Genomic DNA, 18,326 nt, shown 5'->3' with positions numbered 1-18,326 from the left:
GTGGTTTAATGAACACTCGGTGAAGCCATTATTTTTCCTGAGGTATTCCTTCCAGTCTGGTTTTATCCCAGATCTTTCTTTTTACTTCCCCTAGGAAGAGTCTATTAAACCACACAAACAGGTCTGGAAGCAGTGAATTTGCTTTAATAACATTAGACAATTTTTTTGATCTCATCATACAACACCAACACAAAGGCACCGCCCATGCCTCTCAATACATTGGACCAGGCACCTTTGAAGAAAGCCTTGCCTCCCTCGTCTTTGGCAATCTTCCTCCAGCAGTCCAGTGTCCCCGTGTACATAATGTCAGCTGTGGAAACAAATGCGGGTCAGGGCTCCGTAATTCGGGAGGAAAGAGACTTTTCCCCTGAGAGACCTCTGCACACAGTGTCACAAATAAGTCGCTGGAGCTCCAACCCCCAGCTCCACACAGTGTTCAACTCGACATCCCTTTCCTGCATAACTGCGAGGCTCTCTTGTCATTCCTGCTCCTTTAATTCGAGAACTGTGGCAGTTAACCAGCTAACTCACAGACCATCACACTGTAAAACGGAAGCAGCGTGGAACAGAAGTGTTAAGCTGGGCAGTGCCCTGTTTATGGACGAGAAAAATAAGGCCTAGTCTCAGGATATACTAGTCCAAGGTAACACAGTTAAAAGAGCCACAGCTATTAGTTTGAACCAAATGAAATTATTTCAACCTAGGGGAGCCAGGACTTTTTCTGTCGCAGCAGGCTGCTTGAGGCTATTCCCTCGTCCACCTAAGGCACCCTTCCCTGCCTGTCCTAACGAGGAAAGACAAGAATCACTGTTAAATAAACCAGCTAATTACTTCAATTCTCCCCCCTTGTTTCTGCACCCAGGCCCTAAGGCTGCAATTCTCCACCTTTCTCATCTCATGGCACACATAAATCACTAACACTTTCGTCATACCAAAAATAGGTATTTTGCCAATCTGACAAAATGGATTCATTCACTCCGGATAGCTATTGTGTTGGCTGTTGTCATTGTTTTTATTTGACTAAGGGAAAAGAGGTTAGTGTCCCTGACTAAATAATCAGCTTTTGCATGTTTTAAAAATTCTTGTGGATAAACAAAATGAATTGACCAGCAAAATAAGACCGGAAGCATGGAGGCATGGAACAGACTGACATACCTCGATGTGGGGTTGGGATGAGAGGAGATAAACCAAAGAACTTATGTACTTATATGCATTGCCCATGGACACGGGCAATAGGGTAGTGAAGACCTGGCGGGGTGGGTAGGGACTGGAAGGAGGGGAGTAAGGGGGCGGGGGGGAGATACCTGTAATACTACCAACAATAAAAAATATATTTAAAAAAATTATTGTGGCACACGGGTTGAAAATCGCTGCTCTAAGAAAAAGGGCCTAAGGCTTCTATCATGCTAGATACCTAGTTAAGTCCACCTCTAAATATCCTATTTTTTTTATGTTCTTATCTATATGATAACAAAGTTCTCTAGAGAAATAGTTGAGAAGCTTTCTTTCGTAAATTCTTATCACATGATTTTAACAATTGGAATAGTGAAGACTGAAAACAGTACCAAATAGTGTTCTCGGGCAGGAAAACTGCTTTAGATCAGTAGGTGCCAGGCTTACCCCCCTTCCGGCCAGACTGCATCATCATCCTACGGCGGACAGTGTCAAAGGGGTAGGACACCAGCCCCGCCACCGCCGTCACGGACTGGGCGATCATCCAGCTGACGAAAATGTGCACGTTCTTGGGGTCAGGCAGCATCCCTGCGGGCAGAGCCAAACGCCAAATGGCGATGAAGGGATTCCTCTCAGCAGCCCCGCAGAAAGCAGGTGGGGATGGGAAGAGGCTACGGAACCTCCAGCCCCAGGCCCCCCCCCCGCTTCCAGCAGAACCTGGCTACCCTGGCTGGGCCTAGGCAAGCCGGAGTCCTGCCCGGCCTACAGGACATGCCGAAGTGGTCCAGGTTACACTCAGTAAGGGACAGAGCCACGGGGAGAGGGGGCTGGGCTGCCCTTCCTCTCAGTAACTCCAGGCCAGAGCTCGTTTCAGCAGAGGACAAGGAGAATCCTCTAGCTCTATGGCCTCACTTCACCACCGCCTCATTCCGAAGCCTCGTTTTAGCCCAGAGACTAGGAAAAAAACAGGGTTAATGCACCTAAAGCCCTTGGTGAGTTACAGATCCCTCGGGGTCCTGTCTGCACCCTCCTCCCCAGGCTGCACCCCTCACCCAACCCAGGCCACACCCCCTTTCCCCCCAAGCCCTTCTCTCACCCTTGGCAGTATCATAGACTCCAAAGTAGGCAGCTCTGTAGATGATGATGCCCTGGACAGAGACGCTGAAACCCTGGTAGAGACCCCCAAGGCCATCGGACTTGAAGATCTTGGTGAGACAGTCGCCCAGACCACTGAACTCACGCTGGGCGCTACCTTTGCCCACGTCAGCAGCCAACCTGGTCCTGGCGAAGTCCAGCGGGTAGACGAAGCAGAGGGAGGTGGCCCCAGCTGCCCCACCGGAAGCCAGGTTACCGGCAAAGTAGCGCCAGAACTGCTTGTGCCGGTCCACGCCCCCCAAGAAGATCTGCTTGTACTTGTCCTTGAAGGCGAAGTTGAGAGCTTGGGTGGGGAAGTAACGGATCACGTTGGCCAGGTTACCTCTCCAGAAGGAGAGAAAGCCCTGCTCCTTGGGGATTCTCACCACGCAATCCATGATCCCTTTGTACTGTTGCTCAGCGCTGATCTGTTTGCTGGCATGCTGGACCTGCGGGGAGGCGGGCAAGGGGGGAGGAGTTGGGTGTGAGGAGGAGCAGGACAGAGGGAGAAGGAGAAAAGGGCAAGAGAAAAAGAACATTTGCACGTCCTTGATTTGCTTTTTAATTTAAAAAAAAATGTATGGGGAAATCAAACAAATGGGGTAAATGAATGGTATCTCCTTGGCTCACAAGCCCCCAAATTCAATTTTGCCTCAATTATCAGGGCTTTTGAGAGAAAATGCTCTGCCCCAAATAGATGGAAAAGATGACTGAATTGTGTGAAGAGTCGTTTATGTGCTGAATTTTCCTAGGTGCCAGAATTGTGCTAGGGACTTCCTGGGACATAGAAATGATGAGAGACCCCCACCCCAAAGGGCACCTGTGCTCTTTACAGACATGATGAGCAGGAGGTGAGGGCTCCTCAGTGGCAATCCAGTCTCCCTGGAGACCAGGATCTCTGAGCAGTAGCTGTTCTAACAGAAAGAGAATAAACCCACTAGGCACTAGACAGAGCCTGGAAATTGTCAGGCACGTTATTATCCAAGTAACCAATTGTTGAGGGGTCTATTGCTGTTGTGAGCAACGTGGCAGGGTTCTTGTTATGGATCATTTTGACTCCCAAATGGAAGAGGCCCAATTCCTCACTGACAGGCCCATGTCTTTTGGGACAAGTGAGGAAAAGAGGACAAATGGGAGGGTGGTGACGATGACAGTGATGATGACGATGGTATGCCATTCAGGGACTAGGCTGAAGTGGAAAAGATTTGGGGAAAGGATGAGTAAGGACGGCCATCTGAGTTTATTCCAAAAACGGCTTAAATCTCTCAAAACCTGTTTCTTCACATGTGAAGCTGGAGGAGACAATAGCTGCCCTGCAGGGGTTACATAAAGATGAATGAAATATATATGTCATCCTCCAGCCTAGTGCATGGGGTACACAGTAAGCGAGTTCCTCCGGAATAATTACTTCAAGGTTTTTATTGTAAGAGGTGGGTGCAGGTGAAAAGGTGCAAGCAAGGCGACATTGAAAATCAAAAGGTGAGTCCGACCTAAGAGGCCTGAGTGCGTGCCAGGGCTGGCCCGGGCGCAGGATCTGGCTGGCTGGAACCCACTCGGGGTGGGTTTCCATATATAGACACCGGGCCGCTGCGCGCCACCCGACACCAGGAATCTGCCACTGACGCCGGGCCGGTCTGCGCAGGGGGCACCTTCCCCTTGGCAGGCCGGGCGCAGGGCCTGTGGCCTGGCGCAGGGTTGCTGCAGGCCGCCCGCCGCCCGCCCGCCGCCCGCGCCCCTCGCCGCTGCGCCCAGCGCGTCCCGCGCGCCCTGCCCGCCGCCCGGCTCGCTGCGCCCCCGCCCGCTCCCCAGCCCGCGCCCGCTCCGTCCCCACCTGCAGCAGCAGTTTGACCCTCTCGATCGGGGCGACCGCGGTCTTGGAGACGGCAGCGGCGATGCCACCCGCCAGGAAGTCCTTCAGGAAGCTCAGAGCCTGCTCACTCATGATGCCAGCCGGGCGCACACAGCCTCTGGGAGCCGCGCTCTCGCTCTCGCCTCCGCCGGGCCAGGCACAGCCACCCCGTCTCCGTCCCTGCGCGTCGCGAAGGGGCCGCCTGCCTCGCCCCGCATCCCTCCTTATATCCCCCGCCCGGCCTCTCGCGAGAGGAGGAGGGACCCCGAGGCCGTGCACACGGTGCGCATTGGCTGGGCAGGTGCTTGGACACCCCCTGGCCGCCCCCCTCTTCTGCAGAGGGCAAAGGGGGCGAAGGCGGTTCCGGGAGGCAGGGGTGGGCTGGGGGCTGTGCCTTCAGCCTGGGACGTTTAAAGGGCACAATCGTGTTATCTGTCCCGGCCACCGGAGGGAACACCGTGTCTCTGCAGCACGGGGGCCGCTGTATTTATAGCACCGGGCGGCTGAGGCCGGGGCCGGCTCAGGACGGATGCCTGCGGCCGGGCTTGCTTTAACCTCGGGCCTGCACGGGCCGCTCCGGGCCAGGGCGTTTCAGGCTCATTTTTCCTTCTTCCCCGAATGGTGTCCCTCGCTGCCTGGATCTGGGCCTCTTCGGAGCTGTGTGCTCTCACAAATAACGAAGATCCTCCAAAATAAATACCAACGTCACTCGATGCAGTGATTACCCAATACAGTCTGGCAACCTGCTGAACCCCCTCTTCTCCCCATTCAGCGGTTCCACCATTCATTCTGCTTTCCAATATTCCTGCGCCTGGCACTCGCGGCCCCAGGAAAGACCGCGCGCAGGGGGCTGCTAGGTGAAGAGTTATTTCAACTGTGTGTGTGTGTGTGTGTGTGTGTGTGTGTGTGTGTGTGTGTGTTGCCTTTCTCTTAGGTCAGCCTGTTACCCCTAGCAGCCCGGTGACCCTAAGAACAGGGACCCCATAGGACACCCTGCTCTAAACGGAATCTCAGCACATATTCTGGGCAGAACGGCCTCAGGCAGCTGGCGGCTTCCCACCAGGGTAGCTGGGTGACCAGGATATGAAGAGAAGGTCGAATCCTTGGCCGTACTTGCCTCCTTTTAACAGGCACCTGGGCTTGGGAAGACGTATGCTATCTAGTCCTAGGAAACTGCAATTAGCACCCCACCACCACCACCACCACCTCAAATATATTCCTGTGAGCGTTAATCCTTAATGTTTTTCAGGCAATTCATATAATCACACAGGTTTGCAAATACGGCTGTTCCTTCCCCTAGGGTGATTGCAATTCGTTTCTAACTCTAAACTCTTTACCTTGTTCAATTCTTTTCCCACGGGTGTTCCTGTTCTTTTGTACATTGACAAGTTTATTCGTTTTTTTGTTTTGTTTTGTTTTTTCACGAGCTTGCTGATGAATGCAGACATCAGGTTGGGTGTCGATTGAGCTGCAGCTGTGTGTCACCCGGGGTCTGGACACTTCAGTGGAGCAGAGGTCACTGGTTGGGCGCCAGGACTGCAGAGGAGATGCATTTATCTGAGGTTGGGGCAGGCTAGCGTTCGGAAATGCAGGTGAGCTGTCTGAACGCTAACAAAGTGCGAATGTACCAAGGTCACCGCAGGCAGAAGGTCAAGAACTCGGGACAAGCAGAAAAGCCCTCTATGCATTCATTCAACAAACACTTGAGCTGCTGAGTTCCAGGAACGAAGTTTGGCCCTATGAATTCAAAATGAGATATCTCAGTCCTCAAGAACCTTACATTCAGCCCTAGCCGATTTGGCTCAGTGGATAGAGCGTCAGCCTGTGGACTGAAGAGTCTCAGGTTTGAATCTGGTCAAGGGCACATGCCCGGGTTTCGGGCTTGATCCCCAGTAGGGGCTGTGCAGGAGGCAGCCGATCAATGGTTCTCATCATTGATGTTTCTGTCTTCCTCTCCCTCTCCCTTCCTCTCTGACATCAATAAAAATATATTTAAGAAGAAAAAAAAAGAACCTTACATTCAGCAGGTGACCTATTTGTCACTTGTTTAACTTTATTTACCCACAGCTTTACATATAGATTTCCACGGAGCGACACAATCCACATATTAGTCGTTTCTTATTGTAAGAGTGCACTGTATTCCATCCTGTTAACATAGAGTAATTGCCTAACTCATTTTCCTGCTAACTGTACATTAGAGATGTTTCTTAGGTGTATAATGAAAAATAGTGCTGGTATATAAAAATTCTGCACAAGTTTTACTTTCTCCCTTCAGTTTTTTTTCTTCTCATGGAACCCCAAAATGGAAAGGCTAGATGGAACATTTAAAAAGTTTTGTGTGTTTTTTTCTTTTTTTGAGTGCATATTGAGCAGTTGCTCTGCATAAGTGTGGAGCCACCGGCCATGTAGATGGGGCTCTTGTTTCTCGCAGATTCCCCTCCAACACTGGCTTGAAAAAAAATAACCTTTTAGTTATTTGTGTTTTATGAGTCCTCATTTGTGCCTCTTTGATTGCTGTGAAACGATACATGTTCGTATGATTCGATTTAATTTGTCAGGGTTTTCCTTCTACACAAATTTGTAATGTTCCTTGACCACTTAGGGCAGGAAAGCAGAGTACTTCTTCATGTTGACAACCATGTTTCATATATCGGGGCCAATAAATACATGTTGAGTATTTTTCATTTTGTTTTCTTTTGATATTTATTTTATTACATTGTTCTACGTGTTATTTATTTAAATATGAACAGATCCATAATGTGATGGTATATTTCATGTTTCGGTGGAAATGTATCCCTTTTGTAGATAGATTTTTCTATTTGCCCTACTAGGTAGTCTATTCCAATTCTCTTGGTAGTTATTTATTTATTTATTTATTTATTTATTTTAATCCTCACCCAAGGATTAAAATAAATCCTTACTAATCCTTACATGCTTACTAATTTTAGAGAGAGGCAAAAGGAGAGAGAGAGAGAGAGAGAGAGAGAGAGAGAGAGGCATTGATTTGAGAGAGAAGGGTCAATCAATTGCCTCCTGTACTCGCTCTGGGCATGTGCCCTGACCAGGAATTGAACCCACATTCTTTAGGGTGGTCGTTATTTTTTTTTTAAATCTAACACTACGTTATATATTATAAAAAGGTATGACCTAATTTCATTTTTCTGCATACCATTCTTGGGTATCCCAACACTAATTCTTAAGTAGATAGTTTCTTTTCTTCATTATTTGTCTTATATTACTGATTCTAGTATTAATTTCATGTATTAATTTCTTATAATAGCTTTAATTTATGAAATCATCTTACTATGACTTATTTGATTACTGAACTTAAAAAAATAACAATTTATATGTGATAATACAACCACTTCAAACATGAAAAGTTTTATCTGCTTAAATGCCTGCATTTATTTTTCACTGTCAATTTGTTCAATTATTTAAACATCACCAGAAGACTTTAACAGACATTTAAATTAAATTAAATACTAAGTTAATATTTAATTTGGGATGTTAATGTTTAATTCAGGAAGTATCATCTTTGTTTTAATGTTGCTAATTTTTCATATTTTCTAAATGAGAGGCATCATATTTCTCCTTGGCTTCTGTCCAATGACCCTGCCATGTCGGAGGAGCTGTAGCTAGACTCCTTGACAAGAGGTTACCCGTGGAGATTCATACGCTGACCTCTCCCTCCATTGACTTTCTCAGAAAAGGGAGACCTTGCATGCCCCCGGGAGCATGAGCTGCCTGTGATCATAAGATCCAGGTATCACTTACACAGGCAGCGAGAGAATGGTGCTCAGCAGAACATGTGTCCACCCGCCGGTCCCAGTGCTCAGTGGCTTCCTGCCAAGGAGAGAATGGACAGGCCGCTAGGAGATGAGAGAGAGAACTCTGCTTTCAGACGTAGCTTGGTCTCCTGGAGCCTGGGGGAGGCGGGGACGGGGCTGTGCACAAATGAGCGATGGTACTGAGCTAGCCTTTGGACTTTTAGTGGAAGCTTGTAAAGAATTAATCTATTTTACTGAACTGGGAATAGAGAATGGGAGCTGCTAATGAGTCAAGGGCAAAGAAAGAAAAAGCACTTAAGGATTTGCTGATGGTGGTGACTGCATAATGCCTGTGTGTTGGTGAATATCTAAAACCTGCAGGAACCTGCACACACCATTACTATTTGTTCACACGGCGAATTTCAGCTTAGCAGAGAGGAAAGAATCCTGAAAAAATTATTTTTTGATCATATAGGATCACATATGAATTGCTGGATTTCAATCAAAGGTGATGAATAGACTCATTCTGTATTGCTTTGAAAAGACAAAAAATAAATGCAATATTTCTCCACAGTTATTCCTCAGGGTAGCTTAATTAATTAGAGCGATGCCTGCTTTAAAATACAGTGCCTTTATAGTGACCTTATTAAAGTGGGCACACACACACATACACACACACACACACCACACATATCTGCAGAAATCACAAGTACTCCTGCAAAATACTCCAACCACAAGCTCCCATTTAGCTGATGCCAAGCAAAATCGTGGAACTGCAAAGTGTGTGAGTTTATAGAAACTTCTTACCCTTTAGTGATCAGCTCCCTTGGGACTCCACTTTCCTCCTACTCTTCCCCATCAAAATAGAAACTATCTGAATAATGGACATCATTCATTCATTCTTTTCCTTTTCATCTTTCAACACTCATTTTGAATGCCTTCTCTGGACACGAACACTCTGTGAGGTTCTCGTGATGCAAAAGTCAGGAAGGCAAGACTGCAGCCCTGGAGGACCGGGCAGGGCAGGTGCCCGCGCACTTGTGCTGCCTACAAGGCTGTTCCCGCTCGGTGTGGCATGAGTCCAAGTAGGGCTCTTAGTACACTTGTAGGCGCATGACTTTCAGAACTTGCATTTTTCACGTTGTATGACCCAAAAAGTGTCATGAGAGGGATTTTAGGCATCGGCGTTTAAAGTAGGTGACTTCTGGGGGCAGCGGAACCTCTGAGTCATTAAAGAAAAAGAAAAGAAAAGAAAATAGATGATCAGGGGGACCTCTCCCTGAAGACCCTCATCCCTGGAGAATTGACGCAGTGGTTGCTGGAGGCAGAGAGCCCGGGGACTCTCCCACAGGGACAGCACTCTCCCGCCCCCATCCCACACAGGCAGGCCCCTCCCCCATTCCTACATAGAGATCCCCAACTTCTCTCATCTTCCCATCCCCTCCTCACTTTGTCCAGAACTCCCACAGCATCTCAGTATCTATCTTATGGCACAATTAAGCTTATTTCTATGTGTGTATAAGTAACGCCTTCCGACCATAACCATCCACCTTTCCCTTTCTGGTTTCCCTGGCTTGTGTTCTCTGTGAATAAAGCCATTACTCACCTGGAGTGAACTTGATTGATTTTCAAAGTACATTCTGAGCTGGCCTCGCTAGTATTCAGTGTTGCACACACCCTACCAATCATTTTTTTAAACACTTGCTTTATTCCTGTTATTATTAAAATCAATGTCTAGTGAAGGTTACTAGAGGGGCCATTTTTGCTCGTCTGTATTGTTAAAGAACAATAATTAGCAACTTTAATGAATGAGGATTTTGTGTTTTTTTAATCATGCTTCTTTTACCCCAGGACCCTTTCCTCATTTAGTCAGCTGGACATTCTACGTCATTGCCTCTGAAAAAGAAAACATCCAGAAAGCAGAGAAAGTCGTCTATTCGTGGCATTAGAATTTCCAGAGGGAGGGAAAGAATTCAGATATAAACTGTAAATTGGGTAGAATACCTGCAGGGCAGCAGCGTGTCCTGCCCACCCCGCCCTTTCAATGATTACATCAAGTTTTCCCAAATCAGGGGGGGAAGGAAGATTGCCAGAGAGGCAGCAAGAAGCAGGGAGAAAGGGCCAGGCGTTGTCCTAGGACAAAGGTCAGAGGCAGCCTCAGAGTTCATCCATGCATGAAAATGAGCAGGAGAGCAACCCCCAGGCCCCGCCGGCCAGCCTGCTAGCACGAACGACCCTGCAGCGCCGCATGGGCCTCTCCTGCCCAGCGTGGTGCGGGGCGGCAGAGTAATTCCTTGTTTCAAGGTCACCAAGTTAGCTGAGAGGAAGCCAGCCCTGGAGAGCCTCATGGCTGGGAATGAGGCAGGTGTCAGGAGTGACCTTGCCGGGGCCACGACTGAAGATCAGAAAGGAATAAGGACCCGGCAGCATGGATAAAGGACTATCCAGACCCCGTGGCCCTCTGTCCCCATCCTTAGTACCATAGACATTCCTGGAGCTTAGAAATTCCTGAAATTCCACTGGAAAACAGCAGAGAGACAAGGGGACACTCATCGTTTCCACCACTAGGCAGAGGGCGTCTCTTAATTGAAACTAAGTTGCTTTGTACAGCAGAGTTTGTCAATATTCATTCTTGCTATAGTATTTTCTTAATTTTAAAAGAGAATATGCTGCCTTGGCCTGTTTGGCTCAGTGGATAGAGTGTCGGCCTGCAGAGTGAAGGGTCCCGGGTTCGATTCCGGTCAAGGGCACATACCTCGGTTGCAGGCTCCCGGCCCTGGTTGGAGGCATACAGGAGGCAACCAATCGATGTGTCTCTCTCACATCGGTGTTTCTCTCTGTCTCTCCTTCTCCCTTCCATTCTCTTTAAAAATCAATGGAAAAATACCCTCGGGTGAGGATTTTTAAAAAAAAAAGATAATATACTAAAGACATCATAATTTTGGAAACTCTTACTATTGTTTGTTCCATCAAGGACATTTCTTTTTTTAAAAAATATATGTTTTATTGATTTTTTTACAGAGAGGAAGGGAGAGGGATAGAGAGTTAGAAACATTGATGAGAGAGAAACATCGATCAGCTGCCTCCTGCACACCCCCTACTGGGTATGTGCCCGCAACCAAGGTACATGCCCTTGACCGGAATCGAACCTGGGACCCTTGAGTCCGCAGGCCGACGCTCTATCCACTGAGCCAAACTGGTTAGGGCAGGGACATTTCTTTAAGGAGGAAACACAGTCCTGGCCAAGTAGCTCAGTGGGTTAGCGCATCATCTGGATACACCAAGATTTCGGATTCCATCTCCGGTCAGGGCCCATACAAGAATCAATCAATGAATGCATAAGTAAATGGAACAAAAATCAATTTCTCCCTCTCTCTCTCTCTCAATCAATAAATAAATAAAAGAAGGAGACTCACCCTTAACTGAGAGTGACTGTAGGGAGAGAGAGACTTCAGGGCAGTTTTCTCTACAAATCTCTATGAAACTCCAGTTTATGCGTGGTTATTAAATGGCTGACTACATATGTACAACAATGGACTCTTCCAACATGATACCTTAAACATAATAGTTGTTCAATAAGTGTTTGTTGAATAATTAGGGAACTAACATGCTTCAATTTCTAGTACAATTTTTCCCCAATAATGGAGCACCAGGAACTCACCATAATTTTTGCAGTGCACTATGAAATGTAGGTATATGGAATTTCATCATAGAAAGTAGGAGAAATTATACCGGCAGAAATATGGTTGTCTATAACATGCTGTCTGCCATATAAAATCATAGCCACTTTAATGGTGGATTTGTCCATTTCTCCTTGTAGTTCTGTCAAGGTGTTATTAGCACCTTAATAGTAATTCAGAAATATATGTAATTGTTGACATAGGATAGCCATGGTAAATGTCATGTAAATGATGTTTTTCTTTACATGTTTTAGGGCTTTGTTTTTAAAGTTATATAAGATTCTGGGTGAATTTAATTTTTTTTATCATTAAGTTGTAGTCCTCTTTATCAGTAGTAATGCTTTATCTTAAAGTTTTTTTTCCCCTAAGTGAGCAGAGCAATACTTGCTTTCCTTGAGTTTGTATTTACCTAATTTATCTTTTTATACTCCTTTACTTCCAACCATTCTGTATGTTTGAGATATGTTCCCTGTAAACTCTGTATTTTCTTTTTTCATTTTTAAAAATTCTAAATTGACATTCTTATTCTTTTAGCTGGAGAGTTTGGATCCATTTTCATTTCTCATGACCAGTGATATTTTTCAAATTTTTATTTTGAAATATAGATTCAAAGGAAGTTGCAAAGGAATCACTACACATATTTAACATTTTTGTCTCTGCTATTTTATTTTATGCTATTTGTCCTCCTTATGCATGTTTTTGAAATTCATCATTTACATGACATTTACCGTGGCTATCCTATGTCAACAATTACATATATTTCTGAATTACTATTAAGGTGCTAATAACACAGTAATTGTTATTTTAGGTGGCTACCATTTTGCCAGGTTCAGAGAGTGCCAAGTTTCCTGGTTAGGCACTCGGTGTTTCTGAGGACCATAACACAAGTTAATTTACTGCTTCAGAAAGCACAAAAGTCAAATGAATAAGGAATGGCACAGCTGTCAAATATGCGGGACTTGAACGGGTAAATTGAGCTCTGGAAGACTTGTTTGGATTTCCTAACATTCTTCAATGTGGCCACTAGAGGGAGATCACATACAGCTATTCTAAAAATAATAGTCTAAGCCTCTGATTTTTATCAAAAACTTGTAAATAGCCCCAGCCGGTTTGGCTCAGTGGATAGAGCGTTGGCCTGCGGATCGATGGGTCCGGGTTCGATCTGGGTCAAGGGCACGGACCTCGGTTGCAGGCTCCTCCCCTGTGGGGCCCTGGCAGGAGGCAACCACTCAATGTGTTTCTCTCACATCAATGTTTCTCTCTGTCTTTCCCTCTCTCCCCCCCGAAATCAATGGAAAAATACCCTCGGGTGAGGATTAAAAAACAAACAAACTTGTAAACAGTAGGCAACACTAAGAGATAAAAACCTCCCTGCTTTTAAAGAGACATGCAATCCACAAACAACAAGTGTAGACGGGCCGGGGTGGAGGGTCTCCTGCCCCCTCTCCTCCCGCCCTGCCGGGTTCTCCCCAGGCTCTGGGGGCAGCGCTGCGGGGCGGATGCGGGGCGCAGTCCCGTTGCCCGTGGCGACCTCCTCCGCGTGGGGAGCAGAGCCGCATCGCGGAGCCCAGGTCCTCTGCGCTCCTCCGGGCACAGTAACGGGGACGCCGGAGGAAGCGGCCGAGGTTGCGGGGCTGGCGCGGGGGGCCGGGGCCGGGGCCGGGGCCGAGGGGTGTGAACTGGGGGCGGGCCGGGCCGGGGCCGAGGGGGCTGGGAGGAAGCGGGCCCGGACCCGAGCGCCCGGCAGCCTGGGCGCCCCCGCAGCAGCCCCGCGGCTGGGGCAGGAGGCCGAGGGCAGACCGTGAGCACCTTCCGCGGGTCCCGAGCCTCGAGTGAGACCCGGAGGGCGGGGAACGCGGGGCGCGGGGGGCGGGGGGCGCCCCCTTCCGCCCGCCAGGCTCAGCCCGCGCGGCCCTCGCCCCGGACGGCCGCCTCCCTGCGCGCCCCGCAGCGCCGCAGTCCCGCCGAGGCTTCCGGAGCGGCTGGTGACCCGGCCCGGACCCCGCGCCGCCGCCGGCCCGGAGAGACGGTGCCCAGGGAGGCCGCGCGGTGGCCCCCGCGGACCCGGAGGAGCGGCCCGCAGGTGGGTGGGCGCAGGCGGCGGGCCGCTCCCGGGGCTGCGGGGTCAGCCGGCCGAGCCTCTGCGTCCGGGCGCGGGGGGTGGGGTGCAGGCGGAAGTGGGGGGTGGGGGGTGGGGTGCAGGCGGAGGTGGGGGGTGGGGGGTGGGGTGCAGGCGGAGGTGGGGGGTGGGGGGTGGGACTGGTCCGGCTGCCGGGCGACAAGGGAAAACTCCAACCCACTCCCCGCCGGCCCTTCACTGGTCCCGGGGCCACTGAAATCGGAGGTTACTTTGTGGTTTTTGTTTGTTTTTAAATATATTTCTTTATTGATTTCAGAGAGGAAGGGAGAGGGAGAGAGAGATAGAAACATCAATGAAGAGAGAGAATCACTGATCGGCTGCCTCCTGTACGCCCCCTACTGGGGATTGAGCCCGCAACCGGGCATGTGCCCTGACCAGACTCGAACCTGGGACCTTTCAGTCTGCAGGCTGACGCTCTATCCACTGAGCCAAACCGGGTCCACGGTCCCTTTGTGCTGCGCACGGTACCAAGCCCGAGGTCCCTTATCCCGCTTAATGCTTTCAGCAAAACCCAGGTGGGCGGTGTGGCCTTGGTTTGCAGAGTAACTGGCCCCAGGCATCGGGGCCCACGCGCCCTGGGACCGCTCCAGGCCGGGGCAGAACTGTGAGGCAGGCCTGTTCCCAGCCTCCCCATCTCCCTCCCCATCTCCCTCCCCATCTCCCTCCCCATCTCCCTCCAGGCAGCACCGCCCAGCAGCCAGGTTTTTCTTTTTTAAAAAAATATATTTCTTTATTGATTTCAGAGAGAAAGGGAGAAAGAGAGATAGAAACATCAATGATGAGAGATAACCATTGATTGGCTGCCTCCTTCACGACCCCCCTTGGCCAGAATCGAACCTGGGACCCTTGAGTCAGCAGGCTGACACTCTATCTACTGAGCCAAGTCGGCTAGGGCCAGGTCTCAGTTTGAAGGGAGGTTCCCTCCTTCCCTCACCGCTCCCACAGCTCCCATAGCTCCCATAGCTCACATGTTCCCGGAACATGGACCCTAGTCTGACACCGCGCAGGTTTGCGCAGGTTCCCCGCGTGGTGGGAAGAGAAGCGCCCCCTCCGAGGGAGGGAGGCCTAGGACGCGGGCCCAAGCGCTTGTGGGTGAGTGGTGGTGGGACGGAGACCCCGGCCCAGGCCCAGGCGGGATGGGCATAGGCGCCCAGACCTTGCTTTGGAGCTGTGACGCTGACATATGTTAGAGTGTGTGTGATACAGCGTAACCACGAGTAACTGAGTTCCACACGAAGCCCATCAGTACCATTGTTTTGGAGTTGAATAGAGCACAATTAGCAATTGCTATCTAACTGCTAGGCGTTTAAAAATGTTGCTCCATTGAAAGAAAAATTTATTTCTGATTTATTTTGTTGCTATGAAAATAAGTTATCCTACATTTTGAAAAAGACATGCACTTCAAAATGGAAACTATGTCTAAATTTGTGAATCCAACGTTTTCCTTCAGCCAGAGAACATTACCCATGAAACGATGAGATCTGGGGGTTGTTTCGCCCTGAGGCAGCTGCTGAAAACCACAGTCCTAAAGGCAAAGGAACATTTGCAGGTAGGGGATTGGACTGGGGCTTGGATTCCCATGTTATTAAATAAAATGCTGCCACCGTTTAGGCCATGCTTCTGCTGTGCTTGAGAAATTTTCAGTATTCAGTATGATTTCAAGCTTACGTTCTAAATATCCTAAGCCGTGATTAAGAAAGAGGGATGGTTAGTGGGAATGGGGAAGTAGCTAAGAGTGTTAGTTATCCACTCGGAGGGTAACTAGGAAGATTGCATGCTATGTCTGCCCCCCCCCCCCTCCCCCAGAGAAACAGCTTCTGAAATCACACCTGAAGGCCGGGACCTACTCTGTCACTCCCTGCTGACATTCTCAGGAGGTCCTCAGAGAAAGTCAGAGAGGGCGGGAGAGAAACATCAGTCAGCTGCCTCCTGCACGCCCCCCTACTGGGGATCGAGCCTGCAACCCAGGCATGTGCCCTGGAATTGAATGGTGACCTCCTCTTGGTGCATGGATGGACACTCAACCACTGAGACACACCAACAGGGCTGAAGAAGTTGCTCTTTGATGATTCAAAGTCCACTGTTCTCATTTTTACTTCAAAAAAATCTTTATTGTTGAAAGTATTACATATGTCCCCCTTTTTTTCCTCCATTGACTCTCTCCAGCCCACCCCGCCCTCCTCCCCAGGCCCTCACCACCCCACTGTCTGTGTACATGGCATTTTTACTTTTTAATGTAAAATACTAATTTTCTTCCAAGTGCACTTCAATAAAATTGTAAAATTCAAACTGCATTTTATTTATTTTTAAATTTATCTTTATTGTTGAAACTGTTACAGCTGTCCCCTTTTAAAAAAACAACAACAAACTAAACAATGTCTGAGCTAAAAAGTGAGAACGTTTATGGAGGGGATCTGGTTGTTATCTTTGCTGGACTATAACAGTGTTCTTCTGTTTGTGTAGCAGACATGTCTCAACCTCTCCCCTTCCCTGTCTCCATCTTCTTAATGTTTCTAGGCCGAAACTCATAAGACAAAGTCATGACAAACTTTGGAGCGTTGGGTGTAGCAGTTCGGGAACCAGTTCCTGCAAGAGTTCCTACCTGGTCTGACCTTTGTAATAGGAAGCAGGGGCACTGAGGACCGCCTCGCAGGTCCTTACAGCTCAAAGGAAAAGCCCAAGAAGGCAGTCACCTTCTCTCTGCTTTGGACCTAGTGAATGAACAGTGCATGTCTTAAAAAAAAGGTATCGCAGGCCGACTCAGAACGTCCCAGAGCTCATATAGGAATGTACGGGGTTAAATGTCTTCCAGGAGGCTCTGATCTTGGACATGCACGATTTTATTGGTTATTTTTCCCTCTGCTGTCACACTGATAACCCAAATGATAAAATTCGAAGGACCAAGTCAGTAGGGGGTCTATATGCAGATATCTGTAGTGTAATCTACAGGGTGGGCAAAAGTAGGTTTACGGTTACGAGTACCATGAAACAGGTTGAATCTTTCTGACTTTAGGGATGACACCATTTTATAAAATTTTAAATTAAGTTTGTCTTAAACGTGCGGGTTCTAATGAAGAAGAAATAACCTTGCATTAAATCATTTCCCTGCTACGTTTCTCTTCCTGGATATTCTAGCAGGAATGCGCTCTCTTCCGGACTGTGTACTTTGTAGGTAATTGTTATGCTAATTCTCCGATTAGAATCTGAGCTTCAAGAAGACAGTCTCTAGGACTTCATAGCCCTATCCTGTCTTACACATATGTAGTAGATACCCCTTTAAAAGACTGAAGAAATCACCCAACTCGTTCTCCACCACCTTCCCATATTCTTAACAAGAAGGAGAATATTAAAAACTCCAATGTAGGATGTGTGTGAAAACTTTGCTAAGTAGCAGAGTCTGATCTCTCTGTTTCTCGGAGGTTGGGAAGGAAGGTTTCTTTTCAGTCCTGTAAAGATTTGACTTGCATTTGAAGAACTATGTGCACGATTTCCTGAAGAAATGCCACCTCATAAACAGTCCAACTGGCACTAGTTATTTGGATCTCCCGAGAAACGCCCAGGATCACAGGGAAGAGGGGATGATGCACAAAATCCGCTCCAAGCGCGCGCACAGGCTGCAGACACTCCTCATTGCTATTGCCCTCTTCTCATCCACGGAGTCCCACCAGACCCTGGATAAGCTCCAGGCCGGCTCAGTGCCTTGGATGCCTCCGCTGTGTGGTGCAGTGTCTTCCCGGAGACCTTGCATTCATGGGCAAGAGGCAGAGAGGTCCATAGATGGTCTACGAGAACCATCTTCTGGTCTCCAGTCCATTGTCTCTGTTGAAGCCAAAGAGTTCCTCCTAAATTAGAATCCAATCATATTTGATTGTTGGGAACGAAAGTGCTATAGGAATGAAACTACTCTGTGTTGCTACTCTAATTATTTGTATCATTATTGAAGTTACCTTCGTAGGAGAACCAGCCTGCCTTCCCTGGTTGAGGAGGTGACCACAGTGTGCGGAAGGACATGGAAGTGTTAATTTGGTATGACTCACTCCCCCTGGCCAACGCCTTAATTTTATCAGGGCCACACTTTATTTTTAGCTTTGGCCTTTTGCAGCGCTTGACCTTTTGCCTGGATAGAGTGATGTCCTGGGGACCTCAAACCCACAGCCTTCCCTGTCCCATGAAACATGAGGGATATGTGTGTTAGGTTATGTCTTCATTGGAAGTCTGCAGTCCAGAATGGTCTTTTAGGACAAAATAATACTATATTCACCCCCTGCCCGCCCTTCCCCCGCCCACACACACCTCTTTGGTATCATTGTCTTGCACATTTGGATTGTCATTTCTTTTATGAGATATCTCTTTTGTCATCTGCTGTAAGAAATTAGTATCATCTTAACATTTATGAAAATATTTTAAAGATGTGGATGAGGATCTTATACCAAAATAGTTAACCCACTTGTTTTAGAAGAACAAAAACTTAGAAACAACCTTCAAAGATAGAGTAGTTAAATAAATCATGAAATAGCCATCCAATGAAATGTCATTACAAGTAATTTTTAAAATAAGATGGGGTAATACTAATTATGGAATGC

General features: G+C 48.0%; 1 protein-coding gene across 1 annotated transcript; it reads right to left on the bottom strand.

Annotated features, from left to right (window-relative positions):
• Positions 1 to 124: 124 nt before the first annotated feature.
• SLC25A4 (solute carrier family 25 member 4) lies at positions 125 to 4,365 on the bottom strand. The gene is made up of 4 exons (XM_079779411.1): positions 4,139 to 4,365; positions 2,270 to 2,756; positions 1,621 to 1,761; positions 125 to 310 (listed from the first exon to the last, which is right to left on the bottom strand). The coding sequence occupies exons 1-4, from the start codon at positions 4,247 to 4,249 to the stop codon at positions 153 to 155; spliced, it is 897 nt and encodes a 298-aa protein (XP_079635537.1). The 5' UTR covers positions 4,250 to 4,365; the 3' UTR covers positions 125 to 152.
• Between the last annotated feature and the right edge of the window lie 13,961 nt (positions 4,366 to 18,326).

This window comes from Cnephaeus nilssonii (genome assembly GCF_951640355.1).
Source record: "Cnephaeus nilssonii genome assembly, chromosome: 8".
Taxonomy (NCBI): domain Eukaryota; kingdom Metazoa; phylum Chordata; class Mammalia; order Chiroptera; family Vespertilionidae; genus Cnephaeus; species Cnephaeus nilssonii.
The sequence above is the reverse complement of the archived record's forward strand: the minus strand, read 5'-3'. Positions and strand labels throughout refer to the sequence as shown.